The sequence below is a fragment of the Microtus oregoni genome, unplaced genomic scaffold (assembly GCF_018167655.1).
Source record: "Microtus oregoni isolate MIOR12 unplaced genomic scaffold, Mior012 000002F_ref0000024, whole genome shotgun sequence".
Lineage (NCBI taxonomy): Eukaryota > Metazoa > Chordata > Mammalia > Rodentia > Cricetidae > Microtus > Microtus oregoni.
In genome coordinates this window covers 83,591,275-83,611,330 of record NW_024543061.1, presented here as the reverse complement: position 1 = coordinate 83,611,330, position 20,056 = coordinate 83,591,275, and the positions used below count along the sequence as shown (strand labels likewise).

The following is a 20,056-nucleotide window of genomic DNA, read 5'->3' as shown; positions in this document are numbered from 1 at the left end:
AGCACTCCTCCCCTCTTAGAAAGGAAAGGAAAGGACAGAAAGCAAACACACCCTCCTGCCCTTGCTTAATGGAACCATGTAACTACTTTGGTGGAACCACAATCGTGCAGTGGACTAACCATCCTACCTCTGAAAACCTGAACTGAAATGTCTGAAATTCCCCCAAATCCCAAATGTACCTTTAGTACCAGCAGGATGCCGCGCGTGGAAAATCTGACAGCTAGGCTCATAGGCCGAGTCCCGACCAAAGCCTCAGAGTGCAAAACATACTGTAGAGAATTATCTTCGCCACATGGGCACAAGATGTTTATGACATGAAAATGAATGTCGTTTTAGATTTAGTTCACCTCTCCGACAGACGTTCAAAAATCCTGCAACGCCAGTCTAAATAAAGCTAAACACAAGGACATCCGGGTGCTACTAGCCCCTAAGCATTCCACTAAAATATTTCTCAGCCTTCAGTTGTAGTTTTACTGAGGGGGTGAGGGCAATCCCAGGAAAGAACCATGTCAAATGTCTTCCTCTTCAGTTGACACAACCATTGTGATTGTGAACATAGCATAACTGTGATCACTCTCAATGGTTCCTGTGAACAATCCCTCGTGGGTCGTGAAGAGCTAGCAGGCCCTACCCACCTCTTACTGCTGAATTGTTGACTATTGGTAGATTCTGGGGTCATTGTCCCCATTTGTATAATAGGTGTTGAACCTACCTGGCTCTAATGGAAAGCTTTAAGCCCATAGTCACACAAACGCTTCTGGCTAGACTCTGGATCACAGAACAAAATGAATGGGCATGAATATGAGATTGATAGGGAAGAGACAGGTACACAAGGGTGGTAGCGGGATGGGAGGTCGTGGGACATGAGAGTGGTTCGTGTGGCACTCTGTAGCCATAGCCGTGTAAATGCCACAAAACAATTCATCAGTGTGTTGTAGAATGATGGAAAGAACGAACAGACCACAGAGAGTTCAGAACACATTCCCTGTGGGGACAGTTTGAGAAAGAATGGTTAGTGGTGGTATCAGCCAAGTTCACTTTGAAGACTGGGTAGGATTCAGGCAGGGAAGTGGGGTTCTGATGGGGAGGCAGGAAGATACCTGATATTGCTCTTACAAGTTTTGTATTTATAGATAGGGGTGACTCTAAACCAGGCAGTGGGGACAGCCTGAACATGGAAAGCTGAATGGAGTCATGTGAGCAGGCTTTGCTGAGGGGGCAGGAAGAAGGGAGCTAATAAATGTTGTTCCTGGGTAGAGATGAGAGTGGAATGCAGGTTGAACTAAGTGAAGAAATATCTGGGCAGCATGGTTTGAACAGTGTGGGGTGTTCTCCACTCACTTGCGTTTTTTTAAGTTCTTTACTGTTTCATGAAAGATTATTCTGCTCTTTGTGTGGAGGGGGTGCTAATGTTTTTAATTTTTCTTCCCTTTTCTTTTTTTCCTCCTCGTAGTTACCATTTTTATGTTTTTATATGTCTCACTGTGTAGCCCAGGCTTTCCTGTATTCTTTGTCCTCTTGGCTCAGCTGCCCAAATTCTGGGCTTGCAAAGATATGCCACCGTATCCATTATATTTTAATTTTAGTGAAATACCTTATCACTTCCCTTTAAGATGAATTTGTGCTATTTTTGGACACATCCATATTCTTGCTTTGCCCAGTGAGAAGTTCTGATATTTCTGTGATTGTAATAGGCCGGGTTTGTCTTTGAATGTCCAATGCCATCCGCCGAGTCACCCCACAGCTCAGATGAAGGGATTGTTTGCAGAGGTCCCCTGCTCACCTTGAAGGACCTGGTAGCAGCTTCTCCTTTTGAAAAGCAATGGGTTTTTCTGCTCATTTCATCATACAGTCTGGCCCCTCTATGAGTGTCATCAGTAGATTCTAGAACATTTCCTTTTCTCGAGAACTCTGGCATTCTTCTTGGCACCTTGGAAACTAGCCTTGAGATCTTTCGTGAGTACTCTTCAGTGGAAGAGATGTCTGGCGGTGCTGCCCTTTCTGTCTGATGAGGACCCCCGGGAGAGTTACAGGTTAGGATTGGGGTATCCAGGACACTCCCCAGTATGGTCATTTCTCTGGAGTAGCCCTGGGCACCCCCTCTCTGCACTCACAGATCTTCACTCCTCCTCAGGCTGGGGTCAGGAACTCGGGAGTCATCCCAGCCGGTATACTTCTGTATATGAGGGCCCGAGTCCAATCTCAGGAGTGGGGATACGTGCTTGTACTCCCAGAGCTGAGGTCCCTGGGGCCCATTGACCAGTCAGCCTTGCCTACTTGGCAAGTTTCAGAACAGTGAAAACACAGTTTCAAAAAATATGGTAGACAGCATTTGAGAAATGACAGCCAGAATTGTCCTGGCCTACACACATACACACACATGCACACACGCACACACACACACACACACACACACACACACACACACACTCACATGAGAGGGGGAGGGATGGAGAAGAGTGTGTGTGTGTGTGTGTGTGAGAGAGAGAGAGAGAGAGAGAGAGAGAGACAGAGAGAGAGAGAGAGAGGGAGGGAGGGAGAGACACAGAGAGAGAGAGAAGAAAGAGATGAAATCAAAACTCCTTTATTCTGACCCAACTTTCTGTGCAGTTCCCATCATTGTGGGTTGTCACCCTTTGCATGTGCTAATTGACACGACTCTCACAAACACTGGAGTCCATTCATCCACCACAGCAGCCTTCCCACCAGATTCAGAGCCTTCTGTCCATAGCTCTCTATTCAACAAATCCTTATCAGTCAGGTTCCAATCTAGATATTGGAGGTGGAGAAGGACAAAATAATTCCCCAGTGGGCTTAAGAACATTTTCATGAGTGTTGAGAAATACAAAGACAGGGATTGCAAGTGAGGGTCCAGATGCAGAGCTGTGCTCTGTTAAAGCTGCAGCCTTAGGAAAAGTGACGAGGTAAGAGATGTGGGCAGAGTCTAGAAGGTAAGGAAGCAAGCTACCTGGCCACCCAGCCAGGGGTCCCCAACAGGAGCTCACAGCAAACACAACGGTTCAGATGCAGGTATAGCTCTGAGAAGTAGCCGCATGCTCAGTGTGTTGAAGAGGAAGGGAGGAAAGAACTCTGGCCAAAGTGGAAAGTCAAGCCACGGGAGGAGATGAAAGGAAAGAAGGAGACTGAACTTAACGGGCTTTCAGTCACGATGCAGTTGCTGCCTTGTGCTCTTGAGTGGGTGGGACAGAAGCATTTTGAAAAGATGAATAGCGTGGCATGCTATGTCTTTAAAAATCTATCTATGGACACAAGCTTATAATAGACTGAGGGAAGAAAGGGTAGAAATAAAGGACAGCAGTGAGAGGTTGTTACATCCATCTAGCTTAGGCTGTGGCTTAGCACAGGAGCCAGGAGGGAAGAAGAGCCGAAGTGTTCAGGTTCTTGACGGATTCTTGTGGTATTTCTGACAGGAACTAGGTGTTAAATGGAGTGATGCTATGTGAGATACAATTGCCAAACATGGCAATTGAATAATCTTCTTAAAGTAAACAAACAAGCCAAACAAAAGCTACCTTTCTCCTTACCTTCTTCAGAGGAGAGGAAATGTTCAGGGTTATGCCCTAGCATATCTGCTCTGTAGCCAGGAAGGGATGACAGCGTCTTCCTTTCCTCCTCAACTTTCTAATAAAGAAGTTAAAGGAAATAGTTATGTAATAAAAATGACAGGCAAGTCCAGGACTCCTTGTGAGAATGAGGCGCAGGGTTGCCCATTACGGTGGTAAGCTCTGTGAGGTCAGAGGTTACCTTTCGGGGTTCCCACTAGAAGTCAGACGTTGTGAACTCATCTCCAGACTTCCTGATCTTAGCAAGTACATGCTCATCTTGGCAAATGCACATAAACATGCTCTTGATTTAACTTCACTGCACTCTTAGGTGTTTCCTATGCATAGGGAGTTCTTAAGATAAATAGAAAACCACCTAGTCATAGCTCAGGGTATTAGGCTGAGTTCACATAGAAGGGGCTGAGTCCATGTCAGTGGGATGTCGCCACTCTTCTCTGAGGTGGAAAACTCCCAAGGCTGTCACATGCAGGTCTAAATCTCAATTCATTGTAGGCCTGTTGGAGTTGGAGCATCCCTGAGTATGTTTGTGCAGAGATGGGTCTGAAGCTTGAAACAAAAGTCTTGTTCAGGAGAATGAACATAGAACCAGAAGGCGTGTGCACAAATGTAGATGGGGGGGAAGGGAATGGTATTGATATTAATCTTTTGATGACTGCCACATCTAATTCAATGCAGAATTAAAAGAGAGTGCCAGGTCCTGGAGCCAAGGGAGAAAATTCAAAACCAAAAGCATTGGAGGGTGGGATTCTGATTGAATTGAAAGGGTGGAATCATAACACATTCTGAACAAGAGAGAGAGAGAGAGAGAGAGAGAAAGAGAGAGAGAGAGAGAGAGAGAGAGACAGAGAGAGAGAGAGAGAGAGAGAGAGAGAGAGACAGAGAGAGAGAGAGAGAGAGAGAGAGACAGAGAGAGAGAGAGACAGAGAGAGAGATGACCGGGGCCCTAGGAGGTAAAAGTGGACAGACTATAAGAGTGTGTGGTGTGTGAGGGACAACTGTTGAAGGAGTCTGTGGGAGCCCCAAGTGAGAATAGTATCTGCACCAAACGGAACAATCCAAAACTTCATTGAGGAGTCTAGTTCTTTGAGGCCTCGAGCTACTCTGAACGTTGGTCCAGTAGCCCCTCTTTTCATCAAAACACATTGTTTATGGACTGACAATGTTGGTAGAGGGACCTGTTGCTATATCACTGTGGAGAATGATAATTGAACACTTTCAGTGTCTCACTATGATGGGATACTGTTTAGGCTTCAAATGGGGTGTAAGTGGTCACTGAGATGAAATGTCTTGCTTGATACTCCTTGGGGATGACCTGCTGACAGTTCAACTCATGAGGAGTGATGTTTGCATCTTCTCGTGAGCATCATATCCAGTCTTTGGTGGGTAGAAGGTTGCCCTTCCCACCCTGGGTCTCACTGTGTTCTCTATGTTTCTCCACAGATCGCAAGGCAACAGCAGCAGCTTCTGCAGCAACAACACAAAATCAACTTGCTTCAGCAACAGATCCAGGTCAGAAATCAGATTTTCAACATGTCCCTTTTAAAGAAAGACCGTCGTTTCTTAGTCTTGTATAATTCGGTGGAAATGACCTCCAAGCTGGAAGTGCTTTCTGGCTCCATTCTCTATATGTTGTCTGTGTGGTGCATGTTCAAGTGGTTCCTCTGGCACATGGTATACCTTGACAGGGAGCATCCATCTGAGCAGGCTGCCAGCAGCTTCTTCCTTGTACCGAGGAGTGATCATTATAGAGTTCTCTTCCACTCCTTTGTGTTTTAGTGTCGGAAGATGAGCCTGAAGACATTCCTAATGGGGTAGATGGAGGACCGAGCAGAGAGGTACAGCTGGGTTTTGGTCGCAAACTCAGAGGTTTTGTTGACAGAGGCTTGTGATCACAGAGGGGCTGGGAGAAGGTAGTGATTCGGTATGGGGCAGATCTCACAGTGGAACTGCCTGGGGAGATCAAGTCCGTCTTTATTCTATGGAGATCCAGTGTTGAGGGACACTGATAAGGTAGACATACCTGCCATGGTAGTTAGTGATGAAATCGAACACGAGAAGAGACTTGCTTTCTAATGTGTACTAATATGGACTTGGACAGAACTGTTTCATCTTCATCTTGAAGCCCCCTTTTCTGGTGTCACTTATGTCTTGGCGACTCAAAGTTTAAATGATTATCTGGTTCAGGATTAAATTATTAAATTATTGTTATAATATTGGGGTAGAAATTCATCATTCTTGAACTTTTCTACTGGCATATAATATTTTATAGTGTACATATCATAGAGGCAGATGTAGAAAGTATTTCATTCAGGTTATCAGTGTGGCATTAATTTATTTACTGACCACACTCCTTCCCTTTTATCTGACCGGCTCAGCTACTATGACTTTATCCTACGACATGTGGGCCAGCACTTATTCTTTCTTAGTCCATCCGTAGTCAGGAACTTTCTAAAGCTTAAATTCCATTTGCTATCTGAAAATACTTATCTGATATTCTGATCTCTGTCTCTTTCTCTTTCTTTAAAATGAAGCTGTAACACCTTGTGTAGAAATCAACATACCAACAGGCGTTATTCATCCCCGCTGCACAGGCTGGGTTGTTTTGTTCCATTGTTGCTGCTTCAGACCTCACAAAACAATGAATTCCAGTTTCTGCGTTATGGAACATTGAGCTAGACCGTTATCTAAGCCACACGTAGACTGCCCCGAAACCCTTTGTTGAAGTAGTCTACCTATTAAGAAAGGCCTTTGCCATCCTCTATGGGTTAGATAGCTCTACTCAGTAAGCTAGACTGATTTTGAAGACTTGCAGCTAGAAAGCTTTACACAGGACTGGCATGTTGCAAAATTCTGTCACCAAATGGTGACTTGTTCAGGGTTTCTCTTTGTTTTTAGTTGGTCTCTCTGAAGGTGAGGTTATTTTGGGCATCTTTCTTCCTCATCTGAAATTTATATTTCAATGAGCGGAAGTGGGGCATTTTCACACTTACGAACCAGTTTCTACATCAAAATCACTCTTGACCTGCGAGTTTGTTCTCCTCAGTCCTGCACAGAATGAAGGTAAGTTACACTCTGCTGCTTGTTCTGGGGGGAAATCCCACATAGGTTTGCACAAGAAATGCTTTCCTTAAATCACTGAGGATCAGTTCTTTATGAAAGGTTTTTTTATGGCTCTTAAAAGCAAGATCATTCTGAAATCCATGATTTTGATTGGAGTGAATGTTCTTTCTATATATGTCATGCTAGAGGCTTAACAGGGTTAGCATCTTGTGACAGAACTCTTCCCACAACTCACTGGGGCTAGAAGAAGAATAAAGGTTCCTGTTCTGCTTTAAAATGACACAGATAATGATGTCTAGAGACCAGACCTTGTCATAACCCCAGAACCCTTCACGTCCCCTCAAGAACATGTCCAGGTCCTCCTGAGAGCTGATGCTGGGACAGTGGAGGCTGCAGCTTTCTTTCCCCACACGGCAGCAGGATCTCCTAAGGTGCTCATCTACCAGCCTTAAAGGAATGAGCTTTTATTCCCACCTGTTGTGACCAGCCCTGAACACACTGTAATGTATGACATGGCATTTCTACAGACTGCAGAAAAAAGCTATCTTCCCAGGTTCATTTTTTTCAGGCGAGAAACCTCTCTGTTATTGACTTTTCCTTTCTTCCTCTATGTGAACTTTCTACAGTAATAACTTTTTAGCGATGCATTTCCCGATTTCCTTTTTACAGTAAGTCACTCTGTGTCTGATGTGGATGATTCTCTGTGTTTCACATAATGAACCAAGGCTGGCGGTCCATCTTGACCCGACTCACTATAGGAAAACCTTTCAGGAAAGAGAATAAGTGACCTCCACTCAGCTTCCTATGACAACAAATTGAGCATCCCCAGAGATGCACTTTTTTTTTCTGATCAGACTCTCCGAGGAGATGGAGTTTCTGCAGCTTTGGGGGAGATGTTTGCAGGCGTGCCTTGGTTTATGTGTTCTCCTGTTTCTAACAGTACTGGATGGAATTCATGGGCTTTCTTGTCTATGAACAGTGTTGATCCCACAGTGTGTTCAAGGATGAAAACCTTTAACATATCTTAAGAGAGCCTGCTGCTTCTCAGAGGCATTTGTCTCATGGCTCCCTTCGGGACTTTATGTCTGAACTTTAAGAGAATGGTGGCATTCCTCCATCTCCTGTTCTGAGCAGCTTCTGGACCACTGTTCGCTGTGTTCTCTCGGGGAGAAAGAATCAGTCACTTATAACCCAGTGTTACGGTTTCTGATCCTTAAGGTAAGCAGGCCACGTTAGTCACTGTTCTGGCCCATTGACCCTGCCCATGGCTGCTTGGGCGTGAAGGAAGCCCTTAATCCCTCTGGTGTTCCCACTGGGTAGGGACATACCCCCAGCTTATACCCGAGAGGCTTCCTGAGGAGAACTGTTGCTGACTGAGCTGCCCTCAAACCAGTCTGCACACTGGCATGCCTTGATAGACCAGTGACGCTTAGACCCTGGCTTTTGTCCTCTGAAGTTCTTCCTTCCCCGCTATAAAATGGGGATTTTAATACCTGAGGAAGGACGCCTCTGAGGAGAACCATTTGGTGAGCACACACCAGGTTAGGAGGGAGAAAAATGTGTTCTTTTCAGTGTTTCCAGGGCCAGCGAGCTTTAGTATCTTTTCTAGGCACACTTAAGGCACACACACCCAGGCATGTACACACCACATAAGTATTCACATACATTCACATTTACATAAACAATCACTCACACATACTCGCATACATGCGTGCACAAAGAGATACACATATACATATATACATAAAGAGATTCGTACATACGTGTATCTATCTATATACATACTTACACAGAGACACAAGAATATAGACACAGTCACTCACATATGTACACATACACGTATTCACACACATATACACACATTCATACAGTCACACCCATATATACACAGACACACAAACAGACATACACATACACACAGAAAAATACATACACCCTTATAGACATGCACATACAGAAACATGCATATGCATGCATGGAAATTCATTTATATTCAAAAAATAGACACAAATATATGTACACACAAACATACATGTACACATTTCACATATATACATACTTATATATGCATATGTATACATACTGGTTCACATGCACAGACATATAGACAAACATATACCCACATGCATGCATTACACATAGACACACATAGTACATATGTAGATACACACATGTGCACACACATGCATATGAACACAATCTACACAGGATCATCACTGCAACTGAGAGTACAGTGTTGCAGATTCATGAGATTTTCGAACTTCAACAGGTTTTCAAAAGCTTCTATTTGGACTCATCTCTGCTTTTCACATTTGTGATCTGAGACACTTCAGATTGGATTTTCCCCACATCTGAAAGTTGGGGATGCTGGCTACTTCTAAACATCCCAAGTTTGAGCCCCATTCATTTCTATCCTACCAATATCCTACCATTTATAGCCTAATGGTCCAGCTTTGAAAATGAGTCGTCGTCCCCCCCCGCCCCCCAGCCCTGGGAACTTAAGCTTACAAAGTCAAAATGTAACTTGACTTAGGTGCAATTGAATGATTATTTCACAGTCATGGGTTCAACCAATTTGTGAGAAAGGCTTCGTTTTATTGGAGCCAAAGTTCTCTGAGCTCATTAGGATTTGGGTAATTCTTGATAGATTATTGTACAGAAAGAAACCTACTGAAATACTGTATTGAAAATATAATAATGTTAGCAATGACACAACCGTGCTTAGCTGGCCTGCTGCTTTATGATTTCTTTCCCTGAGTGTGGTAAGTCAGAGGCCTTTTACTCCCCTCAGTAAGACCCCCACATAAAGGCACACAGAGAAATTACAAGGTAGCCTTGTCTCTTTGGGAGACTGGAAATGCCAAGAACAAGCACTGGGCCATTAAGGCAGCATTTGAACCTGAGAAGGGACTTGATTAACCCCTGGAGTTCCAGCTCCGTTTGTACTGTTTGAAGTACAAATCCCATGACTGGACAGGATGTGTATGCTCTTGATGCTGACACAGGAGACTAAAAGTGGGCGCAGGGAGATGGAAGTCATTTCACGAGCTCCCTGCTCTTCTGTCTTTCACGTTCTGGAAGCAGAGCTGCTTGGACAGGAACATGGTATGTCCTGACAGAGAGGCCGAGGGCTGTGACTGACAGCAAGCCAGCTGTCTGGGCTTTTCCTCAGAAGAGATACCTGGAGCCCCTGTGAGATTGCTGCTTCAATAGGTCTCCTGGCAATAGCGCAATGTCAGGATTGCAGGCATCCCCATTCCCCTTCTCTCTAGGCCAAGCTGTCTCTGTAGTCAGAGGCAGGGCTAGGTGGATTTGCATCTGTATCATCATTTCCATCAATAGAGCCCATGTTATATGGCAAAATGGGCACTGGGAATAATGAAAGCAACCATAAGGCCCCCGGTCTTTATGTCTTACACACACACACACACACACACACACACACACACACACTATAGTGTGGTAGCTCCCATCTGTCATTCTAGTATTGTGGAGATGGGGCAGGAGGATTACCATGAGTTTGAGGTCAGCTTGACAAAACAGTGAATCCCTAAGAGAAGAGACTACACTGTGAGACTCAGTCTCACCAGCAATAAAATAACAACAATAAGCCCCCAAACCAAGTATAATTGTATCACTATTCTGGCACTCAAATGACCCTAAAACGCAGAGATAGCTCCAGATCACTTATTGTTGTTGTTTCTGTTATTATTGTTATTATTATTACCTTGCTGATATAGTCTTTCTTCCCCATCTGGAGCATCACAGTACAGTTAAGTGTCCATTACGCTATCCTAGTAGATCCTCTTAAACTTCAGCTTCTTCATAACTGCTGTCTTGTCCAGAAGAGCGAGTCTCTTGCCACTTGCCCATGTTGGACAAGAACACCCTCTCTCCTCACACTCCATGAAACCAGTTGCTGTTTTCTGGATATTTTCTCTGAACACAGAATACTATAAATGTGCGTCACCTACAAGTTTTCTGACAGCTGAAAATCAGGCACTATTTACACTCAAATGTAAAGAGACAGACTGTCAAGGCTTCCCACATCTTTCCCACCACGTTCCCCTGTCCCACGGTTTCTAATTGCCTTTTATTTTTTCCTAGTTTTCTCTTCACAGTTTTAGCCTCAATATCTCCTGAAATTCTTTAAAGATATAAGAATAACTAAAATCTGTGCATTACTCCTTTCTTCAATGCTGCTCTCCTGCCTTTTGCCCTTTCCTTTGGGATGAATTTATTTAGTTGGATGTAAAGGGTATAACTATGATTTTTAAACTTGCAGATACCATTATTGATGACAGTGTTCCGAAGTTCTAGTCTGGGTTTTGAAACAAAACCTGACTTGACCTCTTTACCAAAACAGAGATGGAGCAGGGGAGGTAGTGGAGGGAGGAAGTTCTCCTATGAAAGGAAGTTCCTCCTTCCCTCCCTCGCCCTCTTCCTCACTCCCTTCCCTTCTTTCTGTCTTTCTATTTTGGGTCATCTTCTTCTCCAGATGATTGGAGAAGCCTGGGTCAGAAAAGTCTGCAGGGAAATCCACTTGGAGGTTTCAGCCAGAGCATCATATCCAATCCTTCCCTCTGTTTGAGGAGCTGCCCTTTCACGAGCTGCAAATATGACCATTCTATTAAATGACAATCCAGCCCAGTAAGAAGGTGAAGGCAGGTTTGCCGTGAGTTCCCAGTGTTTTCCTGGTTGTTCCCTGTGGACAGAGTTAGTTGATCCCTTCCCTTGATCTACGATCCATGTCCTATCATTTTACAAAGTAGGGCCTATATGCTCTTAGATAAGGCCATGGGGACAAAACTGTCACCAGTGGAAACAGCACAGATCAAAGCAAACAGAATTCAGGGCATAAGTCGAAGCTGACCTAACGTTAACCACTGTTGTTCTGTTTGTCTTACCTCCATGGGGAGGCAGCAGAAATGCTCTTGGGTGGATTCCAATGCTTCCCTCTGTACAGTGGTGGCCGAACTTAGCTTCTTCTCAGACAGCAGAGGGAAAAAGGAGATGTAGCAAGGATCAAGATGCGGTGCCCCCCCAAGAGATGCCTTGGTGTCATTTCCTCTAACCAGGCCCCACCTCCAGTTGTGTTTTTTTTTTTCCATCAACCTATATCACCAACAGATAATGTATCTTTCAAGACAATACTCTACTGCTGAGGGCTGGTGATATGGTTCTCTGGAAATACTGTTGACATACTGAGCTTGCATGGTCGATCCCTTAGGCACCCCTTTACTGACCAAACTGACCACCAGAACTAAGCACCAGAGACCATCAATGGAAATCCTGCACTTTGCTGCTAGTATGGTACTCTCAGTCTGGATATTGTGTTCAAAATGATTTCATTTATAAATTCATGTTCCTCAGCCTGCTCCATTAGACTGAGTCTCTGCCACCATCTCAACTCATCGTCTCTTCTCCCTCACTCTGAAGATCAGTCCTTTCCTGGTTTCAGAAACAGGCCAAGAAACTTCTAGAATCAGTGTGTGGACATTTCCATCTACACACCCCAGAGCTCTCTCTTTGCATTTGATATGGTAGTTGAAACTTTCTCCATTTGAGACTCTTCAAATATGGTCATTTGGGGGAGGTCCTCCCACACTGTGATGCTTTGCTCCCTTCTTCTGGTTTTGGATTTCTTCTTACGGACTGAAGAAGAAAATTTACTTGGAGTTGTCTTGTTTGGTCTGCTCTCATATGCTAACATGCACTAGGCATTAATTTCTTTAACATCAAAAATACTGTCTTTCTCATTGATATAACCAAGTATCTGGAATGGTGTCCCAGTAACCAGATTACATAAGCTTATTTTATGGAATGAGTGGATCTATTAAAAATCAAATTAGAATACATTGCCCATTATGTAGAATAGAAAAGATTAAGGCTGACAATAATTCCATATTTCTGTTTTAAATTTTTATTGTACTTATTATTTGTGTGTGTGTGTGTGTGTGTGTGTGTGTTGCTGACACCTTGACAGTTCGACATCTATTAACTAAAAAGGTGCCATCCTCCTCCCTGCACTTGTGGCTGCTGACAAGCAATTCCATTCAGATAATCGCTGAAAATGAGACAAACTAGACTTATCAAACATAATAAAGCCGGCAAATTGGCAAATGTGACAGCGTTTGTTTTAAGAAAGTCATTTAGCTTTGCTTTCTGCAGTAAACAGAACGAGAGCGGTTCTTTTCTAAATGGATAAAGTAAATATTTAAACATGAGGAAGATGGTCCACATGCATATGCTTGCCTAGATGGGACTCCTCATTCACCAGCACTTCGAAACCGAGACTTCTGTCTTCACACAAGAAAGACTGGTTCCTTCCTTCCTTCCTTTTTTCTTTCTTTCTTTCTTTCTTTCTTTCTTCCTTTCTTTCTTTCTTTCTTTCTTCTTTGCTGTTCTTGATCCAATTGTAATACCTCAATAAGTAACTAGCCCAGGCAGACTGTCTTCCATAATATAAACATATGTGTGTCAATCCTAATAGAATTGTTTTGCTATCATACGTACATGCTGCATTGTAGACCCATATAAATTAACATTTGCCATGTATGTTGTTGTTCACATATGTGTCTCAAAACTAATAGAATTGTTTTGATATCATACATACATGCTGCATTGTGGACCCATATAGGTTAACATTTGCCGTGTATGTTGATGCACACATGCACACACATTTATCCATATGTGTGCTCTTCCCGCTTCCAGTGAGCACCATTCGTTTGAGGGTATGGTCAGGTTCCTTCAGCTTCCATGTCTCACTTTCCTGCCTGGCCCAGCACCTACACAGACACCTGCACTGCACCATGGGATCTATTTCCTGGTAGTTTTCTCTGTTTCTTGTATTTTATTTCCCCATCCCATGATTCCTTTCTTTACCTGACTTTTCTTCTCATTGTCCTATTAAATTCTATATTTTCATTAGTTAAATTTTGAACACAGATCAAAGAATGGCTCAAAATTATTTTACTGTGGAGTGATATATGTGTGTATGTTAGAGAGAGAGGGGAGAGAGAGAGAGAGAGAGAGAGAGAGAGCTGTCCCAGCGTGTTAATATAATATGTTGGTGCCATCTTTTCATGATAGATGGCTTGTTGTCATGAGCACTCATGTCATACAGCCATAAAAAGAGGCGGGATGGCGCCGCAGTAAGGGAAATCAAGAGATAACAATAAAATTCTTCTGTTGCCTGGTGGAGGTGTTTAGAATGTGTTTTCTTTATATCTTCATCCGCCCCTAATTGAGGATGCTTTAAAATTGAATGACTAGCAGTCAAAACGTGTTTGCTTCAAGCTGAGAAGAAAAATGCTGGTGTCCCCGCTTCCAAACTGATTGCGCTTTGTACACAACTGACAGGGACAGTCACTTTGAGTGACTGATAAGTGGGAAGCTTCGCCACTTATCAAAGAATGCAGCCTGCAAAGAAAAGACTGAGCCGCTTCGATGCTCTGGCATGTTCAAAATAACATCTTGCATCAGTCAGACCCAGAAGCACTAAGAGACATTTGACAATGAAGTAATGTATATAAAAAGGTGGTGTTGCGTGTGTGGAGACGGAGAGACATAGAAATTATCCCACAAGCAAAGAGCTACAAAGAGGTGCGAGAAAACGCATTGTAGTTAAGGTCCTGATTCCGGAGATGAAGCAATGGTTACATAACACGAGCACATTCGTGTTGGAATTTGCAATTAGCAGGAAGCATCCCATGTAGAAATTTCTGTAGACTCCTGTGCTATTTCTACAAGCAGTTACCTTTGACCCAGTGATGCCTGGAAGCTCCTGAGTTATAAAAGGTGTCACCCTGAGCACGGGTGATCATTTCCTCTCCAAGAGTCTCACTTCATACTCGTCTTTCTTTCTGTAAATATTTAATATTTATACTGTGTGTTGACAATACTCTGCCATGCCTAAGTGGAAACTGTATTCCTATAGAATAGAGTTGGATGTTTAATTTTTCTTTTCATTTTACATGTAACACTGAGATAATTCTAACGAAAACCTGAACATTTTGGATTCCCTGAGTGTAAGTTTCACAAATTAAAATAATTCCTATAAAGGACTCTTGGACCCTCAGTGATTAGGTCGGGTGTCCTATTTGAATATTTTGGACATTCGTTTTCCAGATGCTTCATTTGAATATCCACGCATTTCGTTATAGCTTAGATCCTTAATAAGATAGAGGCATTGACCCCAATGAATCCCAACCCTCCAGTGCAAACATGCTAACTATGTCCATAACTGATTTCAGTTGGGTAGCCCATAAAAACACTTGTATCTGTCAGAATAAATAACATATCCCACTGCTTGACTTGAAGATAAGGTCACCATAAATATATTCACAGTTAATTATTCTGACTTTCTAGCTTGATTCTGCGATTCAGTAAAGTAAATTTATGGGGTATTCTTTTAATTAATTAGTGGGTAGCCGACTGCATGCTTGAGACTACAACTGTTGTAAGATGAAACAATACTAATATTTAGTGTTGTGCTTCAGGTATGCTTGGAAGATTAACTTTTGAGTGAGCAAGAGAAGAATATTCTAGAAAAATATCTAACCGCAGCTGTCTGTGGATGGGAATAGGGAACTTGCTGAATATCACCTTTATCTAGGCTGTGTCCTTTCATTGCAATATTTTCTTGTCAAAGGAGGCATCTGTGTGGGTCATGATTCTGCTCTAAGTCAATGGCCTCAGCACAGTCAACATGTTAAATAGTACTGAATTACTCTTTGGGTTGATGATAGAAATAAAAGAAAAATAGAATTGACAGGGATAACTTTTCAAGCATTTATTTTGTAGATAAAAATGTGATCCAAAAATAATGAGGGTCCTGCCCAAGGGCACTAGTTAGGTATGGTCGTGTTCCTGCTCTCACTTCATTCCCGCACAGCATCACGCAACAAGGGTTCCAGCAAGGGTTACAAGGGCACAGCTACTTATGGACACAAACCGACATCCAGTCCGCAGAGTCTAATAGATGGAATTTACTTTACCTGTAGTGTGGCACAAATATTAACTCTCATAACAAATTGGGACAATGTTTCAATGTTTGCACAAGAATTATAAGTGGCATCCTTTATCTAACAATCAGGACATTGGATTTTCCAACTCCACGACAATTATCAGAAGTTTGCCATGGGAAGTGTACATTGAAAACTTAACAATATATACAGTTAGTATTTTTCTTTTTTAGGCAAGATTATTTTTTCTTTTATTGAAAATATATTTTAATGTAATAAATTGTAATTACAACTTCCCCTACACCCACTCCTCCAATTGCTGCCTACCTCTTCTCCCATCAGGATCCACACCATTTCTGTCTCTAGTTAGAAAACAAACAGACATCTAAGGAATAATAATTAAGTAAAAATACAATAAGATAAATCAAACCCAAGCAAAACAAAATACAAAAAACACAACCAAACTAATGAACCAAAGAAAAAGCACAAGAAACCTGTAGATATGCATATACATATACACATACATATACACACAAACACATTCTAACACAAGTATTCCCATTTTTATAAAAACAGAAGCCATAATACATACATGAAGACCTGTAAGGTTAAAAGATGCTCTGACTTAGCATTATGAGACAAAGAAGCTCCAAAGAGGTCACTGAGTTCATTTGGCGTTGACCATCTCCTGCTGGCCATGGTGTCTTCCATCCCCTCTGACTTGTCACACATTTTCTGCTGAATTCCTTCCTTTCTGTGGAGTTCCCTGATGCCTAAGGCAAGGGATTTAATGGAGACATCCCTTTTTGGGATAAGTTCTCCAAGCTCTCTCACTCTGCATATTGCCTGGCTGTGGGTCTCAGTATTTGTTCTTTGCTGCAAAAGGAAGCTTTTCTGCTGGTGGCTGAGTGAGACACTGGTCTATGATTACAGTACAATATCATATTATTGCTATGCTCCTTTAGCAGAACAATAGTATCTGGTTTTCCCTAGGTCCTTGGCCTACCTAGTCTCGGTTCTTGGCAACCCAAGCAGTGTTGGGTGTAGGTTTCATCTCATGGCGTGGGTCTTAACACAAACCAGATATTGGTTGGCCACTGACACAAGCTTTGCACTGCTATTGCCTAACTCTGGGAGAAAACAGTTTATAGCTGGGTTGGTGAAGAGTACCTTCCAGCAACATGAATACTAGTACCTAAAGATGAAGATTCCAGGTTGGCACTGCTCGATGGCTCTGTATTCAGTGAGTCAATTATATACATGTTGTCTTCAGCAACAGGGCCTTGCTGTCAGTTTGTGGAGAGCTACCAGTAGCCTTTGCAATAGCCTGAGTTGTTTTCCTGGAATCCCTTTGGCCAAGCATTAGCTGTATCCAATTCCAGTATTGAAAGCTTCCATTGGTGACAAGAGAGGCCCCGCTGGGGCTCTGTTGCCCCTGTTATTTGGCAATTTAATTTAGGTCACCTTCATATATGCATAGACTATAGGGACTTCTACTGTTAGGATTCCATTCAATCCCTCAACTGGTTTTAGTTTTAGCTATCTCTTCCTGTATTCCCTCCTTTGTCTTTCCTTCCCCTTCCTGTTTGATCCTCCGATTTCAGTCCCTGCTCCCATCCATTCCTAACTATTTTTCCCTTGCTAAGGACATGCATCCCTCCCCTTGTACCTTACTGTCTACCTAGCCTCTGTGGTTGTGTGGGCTGAGACTAAAGAATCTCTCTAAGCTCTCAGACCAGCTAGTCTTGGATGTACAGCAGAGTCTATAGACGAGCTAGCCTGGGATATACAGAGGTGTCTACAGATGAGCTAACCTGGGGTGTACACAGTATCTACAGATGAGCTAGCCTGGGATATACAGCAGAGTCTATAGATAATCTTGCCTGGGAAGTACATCAGAATCTACAGATGAGCTAGCCTGGGATGTGTAGCATATCTACAGATAAGCTAGCCTGGGCTGTACAGCAGTGTCTACAGACCAGCCTCTTCTTTAGGTAAAGATTGACAGGAGAAGTTTAGCTTTCATCTTTTGGACCACACAACCTCAGGACAAAGCCAAAATGCCAGTTTGAAGTAGTTCCTAAGTTTTTAAATTTCATTTCACTGAGAATATTTTAGAAACTTGAGCAGTGTACATACCAAAATAATTACAGTTTCATTTTCTTCCTCTAAATAACATTTTCTAGAAGCAATAAGAAGTGGTAACATCCTTAAATTTTTGTGATTATTTTCTTTTCTAAATCTTTCCCTCATACACATATTGTAAATTTTGTGTTTAAAATTGCATTAACATTTTATTTATTTTGGGGAGATGCACATGATGCAACATGTTTGTGGCTAGCAGAAGACAACTTGCAGGAGTCAGGTCTTTCTTTTCATCATGTGGGACCCAGGGTTTGAACTCTCATCCTTAGGCTTGATAGTAACCGACTTCACCCACAGAGACATCCTTTTCGCCAGTCCACGTACACGATACTTAAGACTTTATTCTTTGTTGGAAACGCTTAGGCAGTTATTTATTATTTTAATGTTAAATATTTTGTAATTATTTCATCTTTTACACTCTGTAATTTGAAAACACTTCAATGTGACTTATAATTGAAGAAGTATGAATTATTTTCCTGAGTAATAACCAACTGGGCAACATAAAATATATTCTAAGTCACTTGTTTAAATGGAGGGGAAAAGTTCATCAAGTCAACAGCCACCTCCGCGCATGGGCCAGTGACACTTTGGGTAAGAGGAACGTCGCTCTGTTTCTCTTCACTCTGTGATGTTGTTCACTTGAAGGAGAAGCGGGGTTTACTTCAACATATGCTGCCCTCATTTGTCGTTACTGGTCTCTCCTCTCTGCCTGGACCACGATTAAACTTTATTCCATTGCAGCTGCATGAGGCCATACTAAATGCCAGTGGGGTGTCCCCCACATCATCTGTTTAGATGATCTGCGTGGGTACACAGGGGCTCCTTCCTTCTTCAGTGTCCTCCAGTTACAGGGTTACATGCAAACACTTTAATATAACTCTTCCCTCATGTGATCCTGAGCCAGTTTTAATAAACGTGATAGTAAGGAAGGCTGTGGGCCTCCTTTCCGTTCACTCTTTAATACCCGCTGGAAGTCAGAGAGCTGCAATTAAGACCGTAAGTGTCTGTCATCCGGGGGAGGGAGAACAATAATAACGGAGGTTAAGGGCGGTGTCAGTGGAACATGGCCCAGCAAGAACCTGGTCTTACTCACCCTAACCGCCCTTTGCTCTTTCTTTATTAGCAATATTCAGTGTTCTCTCTTGGCATCTTTGTTAATTTCTCAGAAATGGCTTTATTATTGGCCGGACTGAAGTTAGGCTTCTTTCAAACCACAGCCCTGGTTCACCTGTGTCGAGGTAAAGTGAGATTGGCCAAAGCTTTATTTCCATCCCGTTTTCTGTTCTCTCTGCACTTTAGAGTTCCCCTCGAACGTTGACTTCAAAGTGTAGTAAGCTTTTAAAAAACACAGCGGAAGCTGTCCACAGGACTATTTTAAATCTTCGTTGGCTCGTGGGGATTTTGTCCAACTGCAGTAGGTGGTTAAGCTAAGTCTACATTTTCTGAGCTGTGTTACCGGAGGTCATCACATCGCGATAAAAGACAGTGAAGTGGCCTTCACTTGTTGACCAACCTATTTTCCTATTCTTTGGGGCTGAGCTTTGGCAAATGATGGGCAGCCTAAAGCTGCAGTGTTCTCCACCACTGATAGGCATGTGTCGACTTCAGCCAGCAGAAGGAGCATATGCGAACAGCTGAATTGCCTCACCCAAAGTGGCATCTTGCCCCCAGCTGTGTCCAATAATCTTGCATCGCTGTGTTTAGTGCAGAAGGGCTGATGTTGTTATTGCTCATAAAAGTTAAGGTGCTTGGAGTAATAGCAGGCTCCACAGAGCAGAAGTGAGTGTGCCTGTCCTCTCTGACCTTTAAATGTTACTTCTGTCACACACTATGAAATTAAAACAGGGCTAAGCAGCTCTGACTTCCCACCATACTCTGTCTTGTCAGTGTATGCCAAAATGAAGACAGCGTGGCAAGAAGTAGTTGGACATAATGCCCAGTGGCTATTATTCCAGTATTTGGAAAACTGAGGCAGGAGGATTGTCACACATTCAAGGTCAGCCTGGGCTACCTAGTGAGTTTCAGTCCAGTCTGAATGTCTGTGTGAGATACTTTTTCACACACATACACACACACACACACACACACACACACACACACACACACACACAATGATAGTTAACAACACAGCTGCTGCAGACATGAGTATTTATCAGGGTTCAGAAAGATGGCTCAAGAGTACTGGCTGCTCTTCCAGAAGACCCAAGTTCAGCTCTTAGCACTCACCCTGAGAGTGACAATGGTTACTGCTTGCACATGGTGCACAGACATTTGTATAGCAAAACACCCATGCAAATAAAA

The 20,056-nt window shown here is 42.8% G+C and overlaps 1 protein-coding gene across 6 annotated transcripts in view; it reads left to right on the top strand.

Moving 5' to 3' along the window:
• Sox5 (SRY-box transcription factor 5) overlaps window positions 1–20,056 on the top strand; it is a 380,838-nt gene that overhangs the window by 186,912 nt on the left and 173,870 nt on the right. For all 6 annotated transcript variants that reach the window (XM_041638650.1, XM_041638635.1, XM_041638643.1 and 3 more), the window contains one exon: window positions 5,025–5,093. In XM_041638650.1, coding sequence (XP_041494584.1) covers window positions 5,025–5,093 — 69 coding nt within the window. The remainder of the gene's footprint in view (window positions 1–5,024; window positions 5,094–20,056) is intronic.